Source organism: Priapulus caudatus, unplaced genomic scaffold (genome assembly GCF_000485595.1).
Source record: "Priapulus caudatus unplaced genomic scaffold, Priapulus_caudatus-5.0.1 Scaffold158, whole genome shotgun sequence".
NCBI lineage: Eukaryota > Metazoa > Priapulida > Priapulimorpha > Priapulimorphida > Priapulidae > Priapulus > Priapulus caudatus.
Window position 1 is genome coordinate 112,434 of NW_014577219.1, and position 23,299 is coordinate 135,732.

The following is a 23,299-nucleotide window of genomic DNA, read 5'->3' on the forward strand; positions in this document are numbered from 1 at the left end:
TTCCGCCTGGGTGCGCTGAGATGCGTCCGTTGTTTCGTACAGCTGCTTACACAGAACCTCCAGCTGAACAACCTACAATAGAACACACCACAACTCTTACACAGAACCTCCAGCTGAACAACCTACGATAGAACAACACACAACTCTTACACAGAACCTCAAGGTGAACAACCTACGATAGAACAACACACAACTCTTACACAGAACCTCCAGCTGAACAACCTACAATAGAACAACACACAACTCTTACACAGAACCTCCAGCTGAACAAGCAGCGACAGAACAACATGCATATCTTACACAGAACTTCCAGGTAAACAACCTACGACAGAACAACACAAATTTCTGCCAACTGCATTTTGTACTGTTGCCCGAGAACTCATTCTCACTACTTTTTCGCAAACGTTTTACGTGTTCAGAGTGATATGATTTGCAAGGCACACAGCAGCCATTTATACCTGCAAATTTCACGTGCTTTCTCCTACTAGAGTTACAGCAGAGTTTCTTACACATAAGAGGCACAGCGGCGCACCACCATTGTCAAATTTAACACTGCCGTTGTGAAAATGCTCTAAGACATTCACATTTTTTAAATTTTGCTGGGAGAGACCCCTCAGAACCCTCCCAACTCTCCCTCTTTCCCCCTGCGTCCGCGTGCAGCGTCCGCCTTTGAATCCATCATGCGCGTTTTTTCCCAAACTGGCCATTACCTCCTTTGTCTTATTTTCCCTCAGAAGAAACCCTGATGTGCATGCAGCAAATAAAAATGGTATTCCTTCGTATGAAATATGATGGAATAAGAAAGAATGTCCGAAATTTTATCACATACTGACAATTGTTGCTCCTGCTCGCTTCACACGTCAAAGTAGAAGGCTTAATAAGCTTGTTCAGGATGTCATTTTTGAGGCTTCATCACAGAACTAGTACACATTACCAATATTGATTTTCGCCAAAGCGGTTTTAAGAGATAACATGTATTTTCTTTGGCCTCACCGATTATTATGTCATCAACTGTAAAGTTACCCGTTTATATTGCTATGTATAGGAATATTATTATGCATATGTAGTGAGTGCAGTAGCACTTATGTAATGTAACTAGGGTTTGTTGATCTTACATGTGCACACGTTAGATGCACACCAGGAGTGAGATATGCACAGTACATCAAGCACAAGCTGGATCGAAACTAGACGGATTATGCCAACGCAACTTTGGTGGTAGTTCTCACGTGCGCGTGGTCAAAGGTAAATTAATCTACGCATGCATGCTGTGTGCGGAGAGGAATAATCACCGAATACCCAGAGTGACGCCTTCCTTAAGCAATCAACAGACTTTGCTAGAAGTGTATGTACTCTCATGTGTTCTGCTACAGTTAGCTAGCATGTGAGTTAAGGCTCCTGCATGGCCCTCCCCATTTAAAAGATTCTCAATAATGAGTGGCACTCTGTATGCCGTCTAATCTTCCTAGCTTACTATAATTAGCACATGTACAGGGGTTGAAATTAGTGGTATCCCAATATCCGCGGAATTGTAGATTCTTGTGTTGGATACCAGATTTCAATGCTTGGTATCCCGCCGGGATAGTAAAAAAAAATCGTCAAAATCGGGAGAGTGGTTGTTGAGTTATCAACTTTATACGGCAGCGCATCTGAGCGAGTGCACGTAGAGCGAGTGCACGCTATCTGATCATAAATGTGATGTGTATACATTGTATCAAGCGAACCAGACAATGCGTCTAGACAATACGTCTGCAGTGTACTTGTCTGTGCATATCTGTGAATCTGTTTTCATGTTTTTATATAATAATTACATTACATATTAATAATTTTCAAATGCTATTATTGCATATTTAAAGATTTTGGATACCAACATTGTTGAAATTACTATCCAAAAAATGGGATACCAGATCTTGGCGGGGGGATACCAGATTTCAATACCTGGTATCCCGAATGGATACCATAATAAAAATCTAATAAAATCTATACGTACATCCGTGTGTGTACTCTCAGTTACGTGCAATATAAATTACAACCTTCGTCAGGTTATCCCAACTATGAGAAAAAAATATCTATGCGTATGTAAGTAATATGCTTGCACGTCGCTTACTTCGTATGTGAAAAACTACATGTATGTATTTGACATATATATATATTTGATATATGTTTTTACATGTGTACAGCATATTCTCACTGAGATGCCTCATAACAATAGGATAGGTTCAGTATTAGCTTATTATAGTTTTGTAAAATTAGCAATACTAAAACACTGATTCCCTGGATCCCTGATCTGGATTGCGTGATGTTTGTGAAGTCTTGTGTCTATATCCGTATGTTGTTTTATAAAATGCACACCACAGTTGGCATTTTCATGACAATTCATGAAATTTCAGTTATCGGGGCCAATCCTATTTATTCAATTTTTCCAAGGAACCCCTTCCCCTCCTGCAACCCCTCCATCAAGACTCAACATTTATTGGGCAAATTCCTGCAATTAAATAAATAACTTATAATACGAGATAGCAAATTAATAACAGTATTTCTTCAGTATACTGTATCTATAATAGCACAATCTCAGTAAGAAAATTAATCAATTATTGTTTACACAGATTTACACAGATTCTCTTCTGACCGTAGGTCTCCTCAGAGAACCTCTAATGTCAGCTCTCGACAATTTTCCATGTCACGCGTGGCCAAGGTTAGTTGGCGGGATGATTCTCTTATACTGTGGTTAGGGGCCTGCGTTCTCCAAATGCTTTGTCTGTCCTGGGCCTCAACAGGACCGCGATGATTTTGTGTTACTACTAATGCTGCAGAAAGCTTGTTCCACAAATCCACTGAATCTATGTTAATCACAAAATGGTATTTCCTGTGTTCAATCTCGTTCTGATTTGTTACTTCTGTATGAGTGTCCGTGTTACGGATTCACCTGCTGTTTTTACTGAAGTCAGACAGTTCAGATCATATTTACCAGTCAGTATTTTATACATCTCAATCATGTCACCCCTCACTCGCCTATAGGCCAGAGTTGGGAGCCTGAGTTGCCAGAGACGATCATCATAAGAGAAGTCTGCCATACCAGGGATTTGCTTGGTTGCAATGTGATGTAAACTTAATAACTTTAAAACGTGTATCAAAAACAAATATTGTACATTATGCTGAAAAATATACCTAACCATTCTGACTTCATGTGTATGAATTATTACTGTTACTGTTAGTGTTATGGCATTGCTGTTATTAGATGCAATTGCTAATTTAGAATTCAAAAATGCAACTTTATTAAGGTGTCTACCATCCATCAATGAGTGTTGTTGATTTATGATAAATTGGACCGTAGACACTGCTGGGTCACTGCAATTGAATTAGCCTAGGTCTAATCAAAACAAAAGGTGCCTTCTTCTGAAATAGGACTTGAGTAGCTAGTTTTAAACAAATACTAGGTTAGTGACGATAGGCAGTGACAGAGGATCCTTTTATTATGCTACAAGGCATTGTTAAGTACAACAAGTAGTAGTAATAAATAGCTAAACAATATTTATACTACTAGTACTACCCTGGTACCACTGACAGTAGGCCCTACTATCAGTATCATAACTATGTTGTGTGGTGTTTTTGCTTTCCAAAAGTCCAATTGCATTCTGAACATTAACTATCACCCTGGCTACAGTGACATGTATTTCTGTTTGAACAGTAAATATAAGCTTTTGTACAACAGTCGCCAATACAACGTTTACTTTAAATATTCCAGACGAATGTTAAGTGAAATAAATTAAAATTCTTTGGAAGCTGATGTCGCTCACCTGTTCATCAGCGGCCATGATTGTTTTGAATTCTTAGCGCATGCGCGTCAAACGTGTGTTGCCATATGGTAATGACTAAAAGCGCCAATATTTGTAGTAGAAATAAATTGATATTTTTACTTAGGTTTGTGCAAACTATAAGAAGAGTACGTGAATCACCATATGTTTATCATACTTTTTAAATAAGAAGTGGATAAGTGCAATTAATTTATTAACAAAACAATAAAAAAACAAATTTTTGCGTTCTAGAGCTACGCTTGTAAGAGCGGCGAATACCCCGCTGGCGATGTTGTGTGGGAAATTTACGGAGAGGTTTGTGTCCCACTGAACGTAATTTCTTCTGTGTTTTGTTGACATAATGTCAATGATAATGATAGTTGATTGTTGAAGGTATTATAAGTGCCTAAACAAGATTAAAAGTGTGAATAGGATCACCAGTAGACCACGAATAATCATCAGTATGTCTAATAAAGCGCAAAGTAAGTCTATTTTTGTACGACTTACCGAGTCACGTGTACTGTTAGTGTTACGCCGTCGGCGTCGCTGGCACAGCTAGGCACTTGGAAATAAAATGTGCATTGATCATTTGATCGTAAATAAACACGAAATGTATATATACTACCAAAGTCTTAATGTTTCTCTGCTCTCGTTCGCCTATTATTGCCTATAATTTCTTGTAAATGCCATTCAAATGCTCCTCTGCAACACACAACTTCACAAGTACATGCACACCGCTGTGCACAAACAACAAAAATAAAACGCAGTGGCTACGGTTACGGTAGCCGTATCTTAATGTCTCGAGGCTACGGGTACGGGAGTCCATTCGCTTTCATACTTAACGAGACAAAGATGGCGGCGGTGGCGCTAGATTTCGAAATAACGCCTTGGGAAATAAATTCACGATTTGAGAGTTTAGATGAGCTAGAACCCTAACCCTAAATGGAAAAGTAAACTGTTCTGAGAAGCTTATGATGAGTAGAATCTAATTAACTAATCAGCTTTGTAAAATATTGAACATTGAAACTTTTTGTGTAGACCCTAGTGTTACGCCGTCGGCGTCGCTGGCACAGCTAGGCACTTGGAAATAAAATGTGCATTGATCATTTGATGGTAAATAAACACGAAATGTATATATACTACCAAAGTCTTAATGTTTTTCTGCTCTCGTTCGCCTATTATTGCCGATAATTTCTTGTAAATGCCATTCAAATGCTCCTCTGCAACACACAGGTACACCAAACGCACACCGCTGTGCACAAACAACAAAAATAAAGTCTTAAAAGTTAAAGAGCACTGAGCAGGTGGGAAAGCCATGATCGCAAAATTGGCACGGCGCTCGCTTCGTCGCCAACTATCACAGCACAAATACACCAACAACAGCCTTGATGTTGGTATCTATGCGTAGCTAAATGTTCACATTTTAATTATAACTCTGCGTTTTGGTACTGCCTACTGAGGGAGTGAGGCTACTCCAGCCAGAGATATCTTATGAATTCCTGTGGAAAACTCCCACTCTGCCAAAATGTAAATGGGAGGAAGTGCATGTTTATCATCCGAAACTCCTTAACCACGCTACTCGATAGTTTTGGCCAATGAAGGTAGTCATGTATGTGACATCATTCCCGCACGCATTATGCTTGGCTTGGCTTGGCGGCCTCGAAATGGAGCTCGGAGGCAGGCAGCAGTTCAAGCCGACATGCAACATGCCACCAATGTTCGTGTATAAACGGGCACTTCCTCCCATTTACATTTTGGGGGAGTGGAAGTTTTCTGCAGGAATTCATGAGATATCTCTGGCTGGAATAGGCAGTACTAAAAGGCAGAGTTATTTGAACATTTAGCTATGCATAGATACCAAAATAGAGGCATTTGTGCTGTGATAGTGTGAAACGAAGTGAGCATCATGTGAGTTTTGCGATCAAGCTTTACCACAGGTCTGCTCTTTATTTTTGTTGTTTGTCATCATACGTGCGGTGTACTTGTGTGTTGCAATAATAGGTGAAAGAGAGTAGAGAAACGTCAAGACTTTGATAGTAAATAAATGTTGTGTTTATTTACCATCATTTTACTATTGAAACGTTCCAAGTGGCTGTGGTCGCTGACAACACCAATAAGCAATATGCTAGCCACTACCCAATTATTCGTATTCATGTGTGATGTTATGCAGCTGATGCTCTTACCTTTTCTTTTGAGGGTAGTGGGCTTTGATGACCTGCAAGGTTTATGTCACCCCTGTGCTCTGTCTGATAAATTGCATTGGGACTTATCTTTTTATATTTGCCATTGTAGAGTGTATATTATATACACGACTTATGCACAAATAATAGTGAATCTTGGATCTTGCAGGTACAGTGCATAAATAGTTAAGCCAGTCGTAAAAAACAGCAGTGTCCATAATTGATAGTGTCGTAAGTTCTCGTAACTGTCGTTGAAAGGTTTTACATCGAGTGTGAATCTTTTTTTTAAACAGAGTATGTGATGAAGAGACCAGCTCCTGATCAGTGGTCTATCAGGGAACAGCTGTGTCTGGCCTCGTCCGTGGCCCGCAGTGGCGATCAGAACTGGTGAGCCAATTTTATCTTCTGGCAGCGGCAGCGTTCTATAAGAACCTCACTGTGTCCCTGACGGTTTCGTAAGCTGAGCATTCTATTGAATTTCTATTCATTTTCAATATAGTTTGCTGTAAATAAAGTTAAATTATAAGTTGTAAATATAAGAGAGGTTTTCGTTGAATTCAAAAAATTCCATCACTACAGTCAATGTGTGTCGGATGAGTCACAGGAGTGTCTTCTAAAATTGGCTGTCATGTCCTTGTATTTTTAACATAGAATATGATTGTTACAGTTAGTCTGCGTACTCTGTATTTTAGGGTTGGTGTTAGCAGAGCTATTAGACCCTTTTCAGAACCACATAGAACACCAGACTGGTTTTCTCAGAAGGTATCTCTATATATTACAATTACATACTTATGCAATATTTTGTGTATTTTTATGGAGGTTTTCATTATTAAAATATGTTTGATTTATATAGATTACACTAGCGAAATTTTTAGGTCATACATATGGATATGAAATGTAATCTGAGATCAGGTGGCATATTCTGATGTCTTATATGTGTTGTATTTTTTTTTATAATGCCTGAAGAACTGCGCAATGCAGTATGCATATCTCCTAGAAACAGTTGACTCGCCAAAGTGCAAGTAAGTTGTATCATAAATTTATTTTGAGGATGTATTTCAAAAAATTTACAAAGGGTTATACAGCAGATATGGTGATCATTTTTTTCCGAATATAGATACTATTATTAGTGACTATAACACTGCTTTTAATGTCTTCCTAGAAAATGAAGATTGTATCCTCGTTTATAAGATGTTTACAATATCTCTATACATTTCTATGTATATACAATTTCCCATAAAATCGGACATACTGTTATCAATCATATATTTAGGCGCAGAAAGGCAGAGAAAGGGGTTGAGAAGCCGTCCGACACGGTAGAGACACCTGGTGACCTGATCGTGCGACGCTTGACCCAGGACCGCATAGAAGAGCTGAAAAAACTTGTGCAAGAGGAGCAGCGCACTTACAAGTGAGTCACGTCGAGAAATCGCGATAACGGCGAGCGTGCCTCATCTAATTTCTCGCCGTACGGGTTTGATCACCGATTTGATGCGAATTTCTCGACACGCAGGAAGCTGAAGGATGACATGGAGCAGGTGAAGGCAGGTGAGCTGGATGACCGGCTGCCTGAGATGTGGGCGGAGATCTGCAGGCAGCGGCGGGCGGCAGAGGAGGCGGCCGAGGCAAGGAGATTAGTTATTGAGGCAAAGGCACGCGCCGAAGGTACGTACAATGGCGGGCTTCTGCCTCGTAGCAACTTCGCGTAAGTATTTTGGGGGAAAGTTTGTTGTTTCTCGACATTCTTACGCTGAATCGCACAAGAGGAAGTTGAGACACTGAAGTAATGCTTATTATACACCGCATTTGTAGTCATATAAATTGATATTTGTGAACAAAATATGTAGCATTGTGATGCATTCTGTGAGTTGCTTTGCGTGATGTTTATATAGCTGAAGCGAAGAAGAGACTGCAAGTTAACAAGCCTTTGGAGATCATCCAGAAAGCAGACGAGAGTTTCTCTGCTGTTGAGTCGCCACTGATGGATCCGCTATCTGTAGAGGTGTTTCCCCCTTGCCATACACTTTCTAAGTCTACTGAGTTACAGTTGGTCTTATACTTCAAGACTAGTTTATCGCTTGCTCATGTGGTGTCCATGTTTAGGCAAGGATTAGCGATATATCAGGTTTAACGTTCACGAATGCATGAAGCTCTGGTATTACTGTAAACACAAAAAGATTACAGAGTAGAAATGATAGCTAACATAAAGAAGAGTCAATCCGTTTCCCACCTAGCGTCGGTTAATATTAAAAATACAGTGTTTCTGTGTTCTGCCGCGGATGATCAGGTTTCCCACCCAGCATCGGTTAATAACAAAAATACCTTTTGCTACCTCTTCTTTTACCTACCCTACTCTGCCCTAATTTCTGTGTTCTGCCGCGGATGTCCAGGTCACGGACGATGAGTTTATCGAGCTGGCCCCCATTGTTGATGACATCACCGTGGCGGACACTGGTCAGCGGACACCTCCTGAATCTCCTCTGCTCTCATCGTTGCTCATGAATCGCATGCCTGCGCCCGTCGCCGACCATCCTCCGCCGAAACCCGTGAGTAGGCGATGTCAGGCGTAATTATGTAGTAGCAGTGTAGTGTAGTAGAAGGATTCGCAGACCTGTGGAAAACCCGTGAGTAGGCAATGTCAGGCGTTCACGTCCATGTTAAGCTGGGTTTACGTTGTGGAAGAGTCGACGAGTTGATACGTTTATCAACGTTCTGTCAACCTTTCTATCAGATGTCGGGCATTCACGTAATTATGTAGTAGAAAGTGTAGTGTGGTAGAAGGATTTGCATGTGGGAAACCTGACGACTAGTCGAATGTGACTGCGGGGAGGACCAGACTATGGAATATCTTCTGGAATGCCCCCTATTGCTAGAGCCCTGTAGACCTGGAGACCTTGAGTTTTTTAACCACCGTGTCAGGTCCTGTGTGCTGCAGTGGCTAGGTCGAGTGTAGTGTAGTGACCCGAGAAGAAGAAGACCTAATCATGTCCGCATTAGACGTAGGTGTCTATGTATAGCGGGTCAGGTTATGCGTATTGTGAGCATTCTCGTAGTTGTGATTTAATTTGAGACGTTTTTTTTTGCAAAATCAGGATGATGTACCGCATCCCAAGGTAGAAGTACCGTTACCACCAACACCTATAAAGACGGAATCTCCATCTGAGGAACTAGATGGTTAGTAACAACTATCTACTCGCGTGAAGTTAACCAAATTCATTCGATCTGAAAAGGGCAATAGTGTTGTAATGCATTATTGGATAGTGTATTTTATTCGAAAGTTGTGCAATTTAGTACGCTGCATTTACATCTAGCTGTTATGTGAAATAAATCTAACATACTTAATGCATTATGGTCACATTTTGGCTATGCGTGAAATGTAATAACTGCAGTTAAATTTTGAGTGCTTACATGGTGAATTCCTTGCCATGGATAGAGTATAAACTGCTAAGTTAGGAATTACGCACAAATGAGCATTAATCGCTTGTATACGATACGTGTCAAATTGCAGTTGTTATCGTTTTAGGAAACGATTTGACCGTCAGCCAGCCAGATATTACGCCGATTGTGACGCCTTCCCCAGAACCTGAAGCTCCAGCGCAAGTAGTAGTCGAGGAAAAGGAAACCATTGTCATAGAAACAGAAGAAACTTCAGTTACGGTCATAGAGGAAACTCCCGCACCGGCTACAATTGTCGTTGAGCCAACAGTGGACGTGGAAGAGACTGCAGACATAGATGTATCCGTGAACGGTACGCCCTCTATCGGTACACCGAACGTGCGGATTTTAGCAAGCAGTTTGCTGCTATTATTATTATTATTATTAATATTATTAAATCTTTATTGCATGAATTCAGATACAAATACAGGTACTGACGACAGTTTTTTTCATGGAAAAAAATATAAATAAATTTGATATTGCTATTTGATGATTATACATATGAGGAGTGTGAACATTAATTTAATACAACTTGCCGAAAATTGATATGAATTTAGTATTCTGTAGATGATGGTAATAAAGTTTTAGTTGTGCCTGCCGATCTTTTTGCGAGGGCGAGTGAGATTAACGCATTGCGCGTAATTATACGCATAACGTATTGTGTTTTTACAAGTACATGTTTATCAGCTATAGTATTCTGCTGTTGGTAGAAGAAACTGTAGGAGAAGAAGAGGTGCAGGTTCAGGAAGAATTCGTTGCTAATACGGACGACACGGCTGAGATAGCTGAGATAGTTGAGATAGTTGAGGAGTCTCCCGTCGAAGTGGTTGACGTGAAGGAAACATCCGAGACTACAGTTAAACAGGTGAAAATAAATTTTCACCTCTTCTGATGCATTGTTACAATTACAATATTATTGTAACTAATTAATAATCTCGTCATCTTATCATTATTCACAACGCATAATATTAACGTAGTTATATTATAATATAATATTTATTATTATGAATATTGTGATATAACGTATAATATTAAAGTAGCGTGTGTGCATCTGTGTGTCCAGGAGCCTGAGGAGCAGGAGCAGGAGCAGGAGCAGGTGGTTGCCACGGACGACGCCGTCAGCAGCGCGGTGTCTGCGGATGAGGAAGCGTGCGTTAAGGAGGAGCCGCTCTCTCCGGCTAGCAGCGTCTCGTCGAAAGTTAGCGAGCAGGAGGCGGTGGTGCAGCGCAGTGGACGCGGCAAGCGGGGAAGACCGGTCGCCCGGAGGAGTCTCCGCGTGAAGCACAAAGAACCGGTGAGAGTCGGGACGTCATACGTGCGCGAGAGCGTGCAAAGATGCGCGCGCGCGTGCGTGCGTGCGTGCGTGTGTGGTGTGTGCCAGCGTGTGTGTGAGCGTGTGTTTGTGCGATTGTTCGTGCGAGCGTGCGTGCGTGCGTTCGTTCGTGTGTGGTGTGTGCCAGCGTGTGTGTGAGCGCGCGTGCGTGCGTGCGTGCGCGCGTGCGTGCGTGCGTGCGTGTGTGGTGTGTGTGAGCGTGTGTTCGTGCGAGCGTGCGTGCGTGCGTTCGTTCGTGTGAGCCTCTACATGCATGCGTGAGAGCACGCGTGCGTGCGTGTGAAAATGCTTATAAGCGGGCGATGGGTTTTCAACGTGTGTTCACCTGGCCATTTCCCCCCGTTCGTCCTCCGCGTATCTTTTCCGCGAATGATTATTGATGTACCGCAACGGCGGACGACGGCTTCCGACTTCACGACCGCTTATTTTCTGCAGGAAGCGGAAACCGCGGCAGAGCCGAAACCGGAATCCACGAGCACTCCGAAGTTGCTGTCTCCGCGAGGCCGCGAGGGGGGGGAGCCGGACGTGAGCGGATTGGAGATGGACCTTGATAGCATGCATGCAGACAGCGACGATAGCAGTTACGTGGGAAGCAAGCGGAAAGAGCTGTTTACCGATTCCATACCGAGCAGCCCTGCTTCTACAGTACATGGGTATGAAAGTCTTCGTCATTGTTGTATATGTACGCGATACATCAAACATCGGCTGCGTTGTGCCTTGGTTAAATGGCAGAGGTGTTTTGTATCTGTAGTGTGTGTCTGATATGCGTGTAGTTGGCACACGTACAGAAAGCAAACGAAGCGTTCATGTGGCCTTTGTTAGTTGGTTTTAAATTTCCGGAGTTATCCAGGGTTTCATAAACTCACTGTTGTAATTATAACGCGAAATTTCTTTCAACGAACGTCGTTATCGTTACCGCGACTGTTATCGACAGTGTGTATCTAATGTCTGTCTCTCTGTGACTGCATAATGCAGAATGGAGCTGTAGTCGTTCCGTCAATGATTAAATCATTGGTTATGAAAAAGTTTTTCTCATCTTTTAGAGAGGACTTGGAATCTGCTAAGGAGCACAGAGCTTGGAAGAAGTCCATCTTGTTGGTGTGGCGCGCTGCCGCCAATCACAAGTATGTGCAACTCATTTTTATGTAGATTTCTGTTATGTGTAATCCTTTGTGGTTGGTTATATGTGAAGAATCTTGGCTTTAGATTTCATGCAATTTTGCCCTATAGATTGAAAGGGTTAGTTCTTTCAAGAAAATGGAATATTATATTTGTTTCATCACAGCAAGAGTAGATAATAACACGGATACACATACACACATAATGTGTTATTATCTACTCTTGATCACAGCAATAGTTTATGGACTCTGGGCTCTTTGCTTTTGAATTGTGCTGCGTGCCTTTTAATTACATGTGCATAAACTGTACCTGGAAAGGGTTTAACTGTTAAAACCATAGTTATGTAGACACATGCTTGAAATTCTAATGGTTGTTATGTCTTGTTGAGAAATATACAGGGTTTATTTTAAAGGGATATTTCCTAGATGAGTGAAGAATAGGTGGTAATTGCATTTTTTTAATTCATTTTCAGATATGCGAATGTTTTCTTGCATCCAGTTACAGATGAAATGGCTCCTGGTTACAGCTCTGTTGTTTTGAGGTGAATCGTTGTTGTGTCACGATATCATGTCTGAGAACTGGGAGTAGCCGGCTTTGTGAACAACCAGACACACAATTCACGCTCTGTTTTACCATTATAATTTATACAACTGCGACTTACGAATCAAACCACGTTAAATGAGCTCTGAAGTTTGAGCAGACAAATTACTGCGAAATTTTGGAACCGATTATTAACTTGGGTCTTCCTGTACTACACTTGCTCTATATCGTTACTTGTACTACAGCAATGTTATATGTTCATTATAGCAGCGGTTTTTGTTTGTTAAATGAACTGCAGCCATCAGAGGCTGCACATCTGCTTGGATGAGTTTTTAACAGTTGTCGCCTCTTTTGACAATCACATTCGCACCGTGTGTCTATAACATTCGACAAACAAACACATATAATCAATCAACAGCGTTACGTAGATGGCTTAAGATCGTAATGCTCTGATGTATGATGCATACCTCCTAGACTTATATTTTCTATATTTCCTAAATTTCCTATGTGTTTTATAGGATCCTATAAAACTCCTATATTTTTGTCCAATCAAGTGGCTAGGCGGTATGATAATGGCCAGGATTAAAAATGTGATTCTATATTCCGTGCTACAGGCCCATGAATCTGATGGGCATCAAGAAGAGCTTGGAGACGGGGCAGATTCGCACGACAGTGGAGTTCCAGCGAGACATGATGCTCATGTTTCAGAATGCTATCATGTACAACAACTCCAACCAACCCGTCTTCAACATGGCGCGCGAGATGCAGGCTGACGTCATCCGACACGTGGAGGTAACGACATCACGACACCACCATCTTGCCCCCGGTCGATTTTACATAAAAATGTTTGCCGCCCCACGATCTGGTAGTGTTTCGGAATGGTAGTACAGTACAGATATAAATACTGTATATCCTGCAACTAGCCAGTACTTAAACCCAAGTTTTCAAGAGGCCAAGTGCTGTACCAGTACAGTACAATATGTATGAGTAATGCGAAACACATTAATATTTCTGCAGTGAAGCCAAACGCCAGCTTTGCTGCGCAGACGACCTCCACGAAAAAACTCGGTTTTCGGAGCTTTTCAGAATTTCGGAAAATAGATTGTGTACTGTACCTTAATGTGCAAATTATTTCCATTTACGTGGCAGGATTTCCTCGCGACTCAGCTCATGGTGCAAGCGACAGACATAAAAAGTCTCAGAGACAGAGGTCGGGACAGCATCGGGCTTAGACGCTCAGAGGGATCCGATAGGGTGAGTGGGAACCGATGGAGTGAGTGAGATCCGATAGGGTGAGTGGGAACCGATGGAGTGAGTGGGAACCGATAGGGTGAGTGGGAATCGATAGGGTGAGTGGGGTACAATGGGGTGAGTGGGGTCCGATGGGGTGAGTGGGGTGCGATGGGGTGAGTGGGAACCGATGGAGTGAGTGGGATCCGATGGGGTGAGTGGGAACCGATGGGGTGAGTGGGGTGCGATGGGGTGAGTGGGAACCGATAGGGTGAGTGGGGTACAATGGGGTGAGTGGGATCCGATGGGGTGAGTGGGAACCGATAGGGTGAGAACACATCACCTGTCTAATTAACCTCTACCTGATGAACACACCAGCTTATCTACCTTGATCCACCATGTAAGCTGCTTCTTCTCCCTTCTGCGTACTGATCTCAGAGTTCGAACGGGCACCGTAAAACATTCTCTCTAAGTCCTGGCATTTTAAAATGCTGAATGACCTATGAAATGAATCTACTGACCGAGTTCGCACAGGTCCAGCGAAACCTTCTCGAAAATTTGTGGAATGTTAAAATGCCGAATGTCCCAGGTGCGGAAGGCCCTTAAGAATCACAATCAGTCGTGACGGTGTGCATTTTTCGTGAGCCGAGAACTTTTTCCTCCGATTGCGCAGGACGATGTGGATCGGCGAGGTCGCAAGTCGATGGGGGACGCGGCGATGGAACATGGCGGCAAGCAGAAGAAGCGTCGCACGAGGGCTGATGAATCACAGTGAATCCCACACACTCTCTCTCTCGCTCTATCTCTCTCTCTCTTGCCTCCTCCTCTCCCATCCTCTGCTCTCTCTCTGTCTCTCTGTCTCTCTGATCTCTCTTCTCTCTGATCTCTCTGTCTCTCTTTCTCTTCTTCTCGTCTCTCTCCTCTCTCTCTCTCTCTCTCCTCTCCGCTCTTTCCTTCTCTCTCTCTCTCTCTCTCTCTCCTCTCTCTCTCTCTCTCTGCTTCTTCTCTCCTCTCTTCCTCTCTCTCTCCACTCTCACTACTCTTATTGCTGTGTGGGCTTTTCCGTCACTTTTCCTAAGATCTTTAATGCCTTAGTAATATGCTTATAGAGTATCCAACAATAACCTCTGTGAGTAACAGCAACTGTCTTTACTTTAAAGGGCTGTTAATGCACAATTCTGTGTTTCACTCATGAGTCTGTATGCTCGCTCTAATGTACATGTGGTATGAGGTCTAATATAATGTGTATACGAGTGTATACGATCCTACTATGCAGGTTTTAGCCTTACTCTATTCAATTTTTACCCTCTCTCTGTCTGTACTAGTATTGGCATCTGTAGGCTAGGCGAGTGTATTTAATGTATCGGCTCCCTTTCAGTTTCAGCCGAGTATACAGTTTCCAGTAGGCCCTTATGTACTTCTCATGAGCATGCACTAAGAAATTGGTTGCTACATGTGGAAGGGGTGAATGCATATTGCTCATGGCAGAGCCAAAAGAATACGTGTATAAAGCAACAATGAACCCTCGTAGTTTTTTTTTTTTTTTTTTTTTTACTTTTTTTTTTTTTTTTTTTTTTTTTTTTTCTATCCAATAATGTGTAATTAAATAGCATAACTTGATGACATTTCACCTTAAAGCGGTGTTACGTCCAGTAAATGTGTAAACTCTTACATCTAAATTGGTCAGGGCTTTGAGTGAGTACTCGTTAGCTCTCAAATGCCTAAGTCATGTATATAATTATGGATTATCTTATAAATATATTTGTACATAAAAATTTTGTAAAATGTATTTTCATTGTGCTTCTTTTTCAGTGAGAGTGACTTGTGTCAATTGTCAATATCAGTATTTCATATGTGAAATTATAAAATGGTGTCTGCGGCGGCCTGTAAGAGAGCACTGTAACGTTTGAGGTCAAGGCTAACGAAGTTGGCGCCCTCGCCGCTGTTAACCGTGAAGCAAAGTACGACATATCTTTTTGTGATAAATATGTTATTTTTGTGTTTCGTAATGAGTGACAGCCGCTTTCACGAAACGACGAAGAAGACAAAACGAGAGGTTAATAGTGCTTTGTCGTTTACTTAGGGTCTACCTATGCCGATATTTTACAGCGACAAACACGATAACGTCGCATCCACGCCCGGTGCGCGATATTCGGACGTAAAATCAAATATAGCGGGTTGTTGCAAATCCGAACAAGTGTGTAAGAATGGTGTTCATAAGGAGGATCAAAGGTACGGCCAGACTACACCGCGGTATTCCTATCGTAACAGTAATGATGACGCCGTAACTACGTACATAGTAATCATATTAATACTCGATTTAACGAGTGCTAGTAATATAGACCGTAGAAGATCCAACGCCGCCTGCGCGATTTTTCCTGGCACATGCGTGAAGGCTGGCATGGTCAGTTTGGGGGGAGACAGACACACACACACACAGACAACCACCACACACATATATAATATATTATATACCCTACCATTACACAGCAAGGCTGCTACTAGCACGGCAGACGTCCCAAGGAAAGCCACCTATTCTAGATTGCGCATTGGTGTCTAACACAGGGGGAGGGGCGTTACAGGTTGCCAGGACTCCACGTTACTGGCCCATGCCTTTGTAAAGGGGGGGGGACGTCTACCATGATAGCGCAGCTGCCTAACACGTAAAACACTGTAGCGGTCTGGTAAGCACTCGGCTCATTTTAGAACGCGCGGTGAGTCTTGCGCTGGCAAGAGCAACGGAAGAGAGCAACATACCGGGGGGGGGGGGGGTAAAACACCGAGTCGAACACTGCGTACAGTAGACTGGAGTCTCTTCGCTTTACCGTATCAACGGGGGGGGGGGGTTCCCATATCGGAGCCCACAAGGCTCTACCACATCGACCACGGCCACGGCCGAGCTCGCGCAAAGCCTCTCACTAACTTATGCGGGTTTATTGAAATACGAGTAAGGTGACAACACTAACACGCTACACGTACGTAACACGGGCCACGCTTAGCAACGACAGGAGCGTGCCGCGCCAACCGCACAACGTAACTTCCGCACGCAAACGGAACAATCGGAAATCGAGATTACAATTATCTGTTCTTTTCGGTTGTTTGCCGCCCTGCTCGTAGAAACGGTTACGTAATGAAACGGCAGGGGGCGCCACGTATGACAGCCGACGGACTGCAGTGATAGACCAGGGGTTAATAATGACAAATTGTCAATTTGTCAAATTTGTCAATATGTCATTATTAACCCCTGATAGACGTAGGATTCCATCCACGGACTCGTTCTGACCAGGAAGCGTCAATTTTGTGCGCGAACTTAAATGTACAGAGAGAGAGATACGTGAGATTCAATCAGATGTGCATGATGAGGTCAGCCAGATAAGAACAGTGAATGCCTTACGCAATCAAATTGCTGTGAAAATAGCTGTGCGTTCGCAGAAGAAAAATGGAATCTCATTTGCACACGGAAGTGTTAGACTGTACACGTGCGCGTACGTACAAACAGCGTACATGTAGCAAACACCATTATACACCTAAAAACACGCCACCGCAATGCTTTTTGCAATCTATTTCCCATTTTAATTACATCCCTTGGCTTCGACAACAATATAGCACATAGATCACATGCTTTCTTATTTCAGTTTCGTTGCTAACTGCAAACCGGGAACATGTCGCCCGAGTCACACCGTTACCATGGCGACGTGCAGCTGACAACCCAGAAGATCGTGTTGCTATTGCTTAAGCAACACTGCAGTGACACGTGACACTGCCTCACCGCGCACACACACAGGTGACATCACATACACTTGTTCGCTCACACACGTCACACCGCGTACACTCGCTCGCTCACACACGTCACACCGCGTACACTCGCTCGCTCACACATGTCACACCGCGTACACGCGCTCACTCACACACTGGAAAACCCGCTCAACATAAATAGGCTGCGAACCACACAGGAAACAAGGGCTACCACTGCCGCCGCCGCCTCCATTCGACGCACGATGCTCGTCACACGATCCTTGTCACCAATCCAAGTCACGCGATCCGAGTCACCGATCCTTGTCACGCGATCCGAGTCACCGATCCTTGTCACGCGATCCGAGTCACGCGATCCGAGTCACCGATCCTTGTCACGCGATCCGAGTCACCGATCCTTGTCACGCGATCCGAGTCACCGATCCTTGTCACGCGATCCGAGTCACCGATCCTTGTCACGCGATCCGAGTCACCGATCCTTGTCACGCGATCCGAGTCACGCGATCCGAGTCACCGATCCTTGTCACGCGATCCGAGTCACCGATCCTTGTCACCGCTGACCTTGAGTCTTGCAAACACCGGCCGACTGCTCCCCGATTAGTCGTATTCACCGCGCTCCTACATGACTAGTATTTTATACAGTAACTAACCCTCACAGTCTTCGCTTGCTACCTGACACAAGCTGAACCACGTACACACCCATGTGTTTTCATCGAATATTCAGCATCGAATACCAAGCACGTGCGTAGATTCTACGCCGCCGCTGCGTTAGTTGACGTCGATCATGCTCACTGCGATGCGGGAAATGCACTGCATGTTCGCTTGTTTCGGCGTCGACCAACACGTCACGATTACGCGGAAACACAGAATCACGTTATTATGAGTAATGTGGGAAGGTTATAGTGAGGGGGGGTGGAACAAGCATGGCAACACTGCATACAATTTACTGACAAATGCATAATATGTATATTTTTAACATTGTCGGTCGTTTCTATTAGGCCACCTTTAAAAAATTGTTTGTTTCCCCTTTACCTACTCGCCTCTCGGGGTACCAAGTAGGTAGGTAGGTAAAAAATCTTTTTTATTTTGTTTTGACAAAATGTGTGTATGTATATTGAATATTCTGTTTTGTGTATATGTTTTTGCGGAACGAATTTGATTTTGATTTTTGGCGAAACAAAATAATTTTTGTTTTGTTTTAATCGGCCAATAAAATGTGTCGAGTAGCGGCGTTTTGGCGAGTCGGTCGGTAAAGGGGAAACAAGCAATATTTTATCTTAGGCATTATGTCCGACAAGAATTAAGATGTGCCATATTTCAGCAAATCCTTCGCTGTAACAGAGGTAGGTGTATGAAGCATGATTATAATATTAACTGAGAAATACCTTGAACGAAAACCTCAGGCTGTGAATGCTCAACATATCGTGGTTGCGCAACGAATGTAAATGAACACAAGACGGCAAATTAAAACAACTCACAATCTGCACCCTACCACCTTCGTTATCATGATCTTGTCCAGGTGGCAGCACATATCCACAATGGCTAAGTCAGGTGGACTGTGATATCATCACATGGCAGTAGCTTAACCTGGCTTTTGGCTAGCAATGCATCGCAAACAAAACAGTTGACTATGCAAAAATGAATTTTTAGAAGTTACACTTCATAAAAGCATTATTAATAGCGTAAAGTTAGCTCACACGGATATTGAGCGTCCATAATCTTATTTCAAAAATCATTTTAAACAACCCCGTTTCCAGAGTTAACTGTTCGAAGCATTGTGTAGTATTGCATCACACAAACATTGCATGCATAACCCAAATAATTTCCGCATTGGCTTTCGCTGACAGCACACTTAAGCTCGTTTGCACATTACTAAGTAATAAGTGTAATATGGTTTGGTATTTACACTTGTCCGTAAAAACAAATAAATGTTTAAAAGAGCATACCATACCATCGCGGACTCTCGCACACAACGCCGGTCGAATTATCGAGTATACCTTTCCGAATGCACCCGACCCCACTCCTCACCCTACCATACTCCGCACGAAGCTTACAGCAACAAATGTCACGCACACTACCGCGACAAGCCTACGACTCACTCACGCACACAGACGCCTCCGCCGTCGTTTCTAGGCGTCGCCGTTGCTACGCGCATTGCCGGCGGCAACGGACAGATGCTCGATCGTCTCGGCCATCTCGGCGACGGCCGCCTGCAGCCGTGTGTTCTCGGCGACGAGGCTTTGATTCTCCGCCTGCAGACGCTCAGTCACCCGCTCCCAGTCCTGCTGCTGCTGCTGCTGCTGCACGTCGTTGTCGGGCGGGGCCGCGGGCGGGGTCGCACCACCGCCGCCCCGCCGCCTGCCCGTACTGGCTCTCAGCCTGGCGATCTCCTGGTGGGAGAGGAGAGAGACGCTGTAGCGTTGTTGCTGTTGTTGTGTGCTGTCTTGTTTGCATCGTGTCGTGTCGTTTAGTCGCGTCGCATCATCGTGTTGCGTTATTCTGTGTCGTGTCATGTCACGTCGCGTTGTCGTGTTCTTTTGTTTTGTGTCATATCGTGTCGTGTGGTATGGTGTCATGTCATGGCGTGGTGCATCATGTTGTGTCATGTCATGCTGTGGAGGGGTGCGCCATGTAGTGTCATGTCATGTCATGGTGTGGTGCATCATGTCATGCCGTGGTGTGGTGTGCCATGTAGTATCATGTCATGTCATGGTGTGGTGCGTCATGTCATGCTGTGGTGTGGTGTGCCATGTTGTGTCATGTCATGCCGTGGCGTGGTGCATCATGTAGTATCATGCCATGGCGTGCCGTGTCCTGTTGTAGTGTATTGAGATTTGCTCCAACACTTCATCCAGCTTGACAGGCAATCGTTTCGTACTCAAATTTGTGAAATTTAGAAAATACTTGGTGACACTGTCAGCTACAATACGTTCAGTGCAACAACAAAAAAACATGAAAATCAATTAAATAAACAATGCACTTAATAACTCTCCATAAATAAGCACGACTATCATTTTCATCAAATTAACATCTCCCGCTACACGCCTCCTATACTCCGTGACCCGCCCACGCGCGCGCACCCACGTACCTTCGTCAGCTGCCGATTGTCGGATATTACTTGCTGCAGCTGGTTTTCCCGCTTGACCTTGACGCGTAGAATTCGATCGAAGAGCCACTCTCGCTTATCGTTGTCATGCGGAGAGTCAATGACGTCCTGCAGCGCCGCCTCAACCGCCTTCATCTCCGACGTGATGCTGTAGCACTCATCCCCCGCATCCTCCGTAGCATCCGCATCTGCAACGATCGACAAACGAGCGCGGACGTCGGTACTTCCGTCGGCAACCCGCGAATCGACTAATTCTAGGCGCGCGCGCGGAAACGTCTCGTCGCCGTTTCGCCTTCGCTTTTACTTCCGCTTGCAAACGTAGTGGAGTGCAGGTACGCACAGTCAACCTATCTGCCTGGTAGCATTGAGACGCAGCTCTAGTCAGTATTGCAATAGAGGCACTCCAAAACGTTGCTTAGAAACAAAGTGCTGCAGACATTTCGAAAGTGCCGCAAAGTTGGAATTTACGCGCATGGCACACAGCACGCATGGCACGCATGCACGCATGGAATTTACGCGCATGGCGCATGGCACGCATGCACGCATGGGACGCATACACTGTGGCACCAGGGAAAAAAATATAATTGATTTTTCTGGGGCTACTTTTCAAGCTCGCGTGCATGAAAATAGCACTCTAAAATTTGGTTTGCATTGAACTCTATGCAAATTTACGGGGGCTCTTTTTGGCATTTCGGGGGCTAAATCGCCCCGAGCCCCCGTGTATTTTTTTCACTGGATGGCACATACATATCGGTTTAGCTTGATCGACCAATCTCACAAATCTTTCCAAGGAAAGTGTCAAGCTGTCAATATCTTGCTTCGCCGCGCCACGAGTAAACCCACGCTCCCCGGGCGTCACGCCGCGCCGCGCGGCTAGCACGCACGCTCACCTGCTATCTCCATCGGCACCTCCTCCTCCTCAGCCTCCATCTTCACCACTGTTTAATACACAATTCTGTGTTTAACCATGAGTCAGTATGTACGTCTATGTACATGTGTATGAGTCTATATATGTGTATACGAGTGTATACGATCTACTATGCAGGTTTAGCTTACTCTATTCAATTTTACTCTCGCTCTGATCTGTACTAGTATTGCATTCTGAAGCTAGGCGAGTTTATTACGATATCGCTCCCTTTCAGTTTAGCCGAGTATAAGTTTTCCAGTAGGCCTTATGTACTCTCTGACATGCACTAAGGAAATTGGTTTGCTACATGTGGGGGAAGGGGTGAATGCATTTGCTAGTGGCAGAGAATAGTGTAGTAAAGCAACAATAACCTCGTACTATCCCAATAATGTGTAATTAATGGCATAAACTTGACACATTTCATTAAAGCGGTGTACGTCCAGTAAAGTGTAAACTATTATCATCTAAAATTTGTCATGCTTTGAGTGAGTACTCGTTAGCTCAAATGCCTAAGTTGTACATATAATTATGGATGTATCATTATAAAATATTTGTACATAAAATAAATTTGTAAAATGTATTTCATTGTGCTTCTTATTTCATTGAAGGTGAATTGTGTCAAATTTTGTAATATCATGTAATTTCATATGTGAAATTATAAAATGTGTCTGCGGCGGGCACTGTAAGAGAGCACAGTACGTTTGAGCGTCAGGCTAACGAAAGTGGCGCCCTCGCCCCTGTCAACCGTGAAGCAAAGTACGACATATCTTTTTGTGATAAATTTTATTTTTGTGTTTTGTAATGAGTGGACAGCGCTTTCACGAAAACGAGAACAAAGACAAAACGAGAGACGTTTAAATAGTGCTTGTCGTTTACTTAGGGTCTACTATCCGATATTTTACAGCGAAACAAAACACGATAACGTCCGATCCACGCGTGCGCGATATTCGGACGTAAAATGCAAATAAGCGGTTGTTGCAAAATCCGATACAAGTGTGTAAAAGAAATGGGTTCATAAGGAGGATCAAAGGTAACGGCACAGACTACACCGCGGTATTCCGTACGTAACAGTAATGATGACGCCGATAACATACGTACATAATCATATAATAACTCGTTTAACAGAGTGCTAGATAATATAGACGTAGAAGATCCAACGCCGCGCGATTCCCTGGCAAATGCGTGGAAAGGCTGGCATGGTCAGTTTGGGGGGAAGACACAGACACACACACACACACACACACACACACACATATATATATATATATATTATAGCCCTACAGTGTACAAGCAGGCTGTCTATCAGCACGGTAGACGTCCCAGGAAGCCACCTATTCTAGATTGCGCATTGGTGTCTACACAGGGGGGAGCGGGGCGTTACAGTTGCGACAGACTTCACAGTTACTGCCCATGCGCTTTGTAAAGGGGGGGGACGTCTACCATGATAGCGCAGCTGCCTAACACGTAAAACACTGTAGCGTCTGGTAAGCACTCGGCTCATTTTAGAACGCGCGGTGAAGTCTTGCTCGGTCAAGAGCACGGAAGAGAGCAACATACCGGGGGGGGGGGGGTAAACACTGCGAGCGAACACTGCGTACGTAGACTGGCAGTCTCTTCGCTTTACCGTATCAACGGGGGGGGGTTTCCCATTCGGAGCCCACAAGGCTCTACCACATCGACCACGCCCACGGCCCAGCTCGCGCAAAGCTCTCACTAACTTATGCGGCGTTTATTGATAATACAAAGGTGACAACACTAACACGCTACACGTACGTAACACGGCCACGCTTAGCAACGACAGGAGCTGCCGCGCCAACGCACAACGTAACTTCGCGCACGCAAACGGAACAATCGGAAATCGAGATTACAATTATCTGTTGCTTTTCGTTGTTTGCCGCCCTGCTC

At 43.9% G+C, this 23,299-nt stretch overlaps 3 protein-coding genes across 4 annotated transcripts in view; 1 reads left to right on the forward strand and 2 right to left on the reverse strand.

The window, feature by feature from the left end:
• The window catches only part of LOC106806396 (exportin-7-like), a 31,834-nt gene extending 27,895 nt beyond the window's left edge, over positions 1-3,939 (reverse strand). The window contains 2 exon segments of the mRNA XM_014808320.1: positions 7-72; positions 3,795-3,939. Of these exon segments, the coding sequence (XP_014663806.1) occupies positions 7-72; positions 3,795-3,812 (84 nt within the window). The 5' untranslated portion in view covers positions 3,813-3,939.
• Positions 3,940-4,069: 130 nt separating this feature from the next.
• On the forward strand, positions 4,070-14,625 carry LOC106806405 (bromodomain-containing protein 8-like). Of its 2 annotated transcripts, XM_014808330.1 has the most exons (19): positions 4,070-4,273; positions 6,265-6,358; positions 6,664-6,733; positions 6,938-6,993; positions 7,245-7,382; positions 7,485-7,636; positions 7,864-7,973; positions 8,362-8,517; positions 9,064-9,145; positions 9,495-9,719; positions 10,117-10,271; positions 10,470-10,700; positions 11,175-11,392; positions 11,783-11,863; positions 12,331-12,399; positions 13,013-13,190; positions 13,548-13,652; positions 14,302-14,424; positions 14,584-14,625. In XM_014808330.1, the coding sequence occupies exons 1-18, from the start codon at positions 4,255-4,257 to the stop codon at positions 14,401-14,403; spliced, it is 2,241 nt and encodes a 746-aa protein (XP_014663816.1). In that variant the 5' UTR covers positions 4,070-4,254; the 3' UTR covers positions 14,404-14,424; positions 14,584-14,625. The 2 variants fall into 2 exon arrangements, with proteins under 2 accessions (XP_014663816.1, XP_014663815.1); XM_014808329.1 differs by lacking the exon at positions 14,584-14,625 and having other exon boundaries at positions 14,302-14,470.
• A 4,885-nt stretch (positions 14,626-19,510) lies between these two features.
• Positions 19,511-21,417, reverse strand: LOC106806397. The gene is made up of 3 exons (XM_014808321.1): positions 21,378-21,417; positions 20,470-20,675; positions 19,511-19,771 (listed from the first exon to the last, which is right to left on the reverse strand). The coding sequence occupies exons 1-3, from the start codon at positions 21,415-21,417 to the stop codon at positions 19,511-19,513; spliced, it is 507 nt and encodes a 168-aa protein (XP_014663807.1).
• Positions 21,418-23,299: the final 1,882 nt, after the last annotated feature.

Bases quoted from the DNA above. Each gene is read 5' to 3' on its own strand.
- LOC106806405 (XM_014808330.1), top strand. The intron at 7,974-8,361 runs GTGTTTCCCCCT...GCGGATGTCCAG, and splicing joins TGGATCCGCTATCTGTAGAG to GTCACGGACGATGAGTTTAT. The intron at 10,272-10,469 runs GTGAAAATAAAT...CTGTGTGTCCAG, and splicing joins CCGAGACTACAGTTAAACAG to GAGCCTGAGGAGCAGGAGCA.
- LOC106806397 (XM_014808321.1), bottom strand. From the start codon at position 21,417: ATGGAGGCTGAGGAGGAGGAGGTGCCGATGGAGATAGCAG. The intron at 20,676-21,377 runs GTGAGCGTGCGT...CGATCGTTGCAG, and splicing joins GGTGCCGATGGAGATAGCAG to ATGCGGATGCTACGGAGGAT. The intron at 19,772-20,469 runs GTACGTGGGTGC...CTCTCCCACCAG, and splicing joins ACAATCGGCAGCTGACGAAG to GAGATCGCCAGGCTGAGAGC.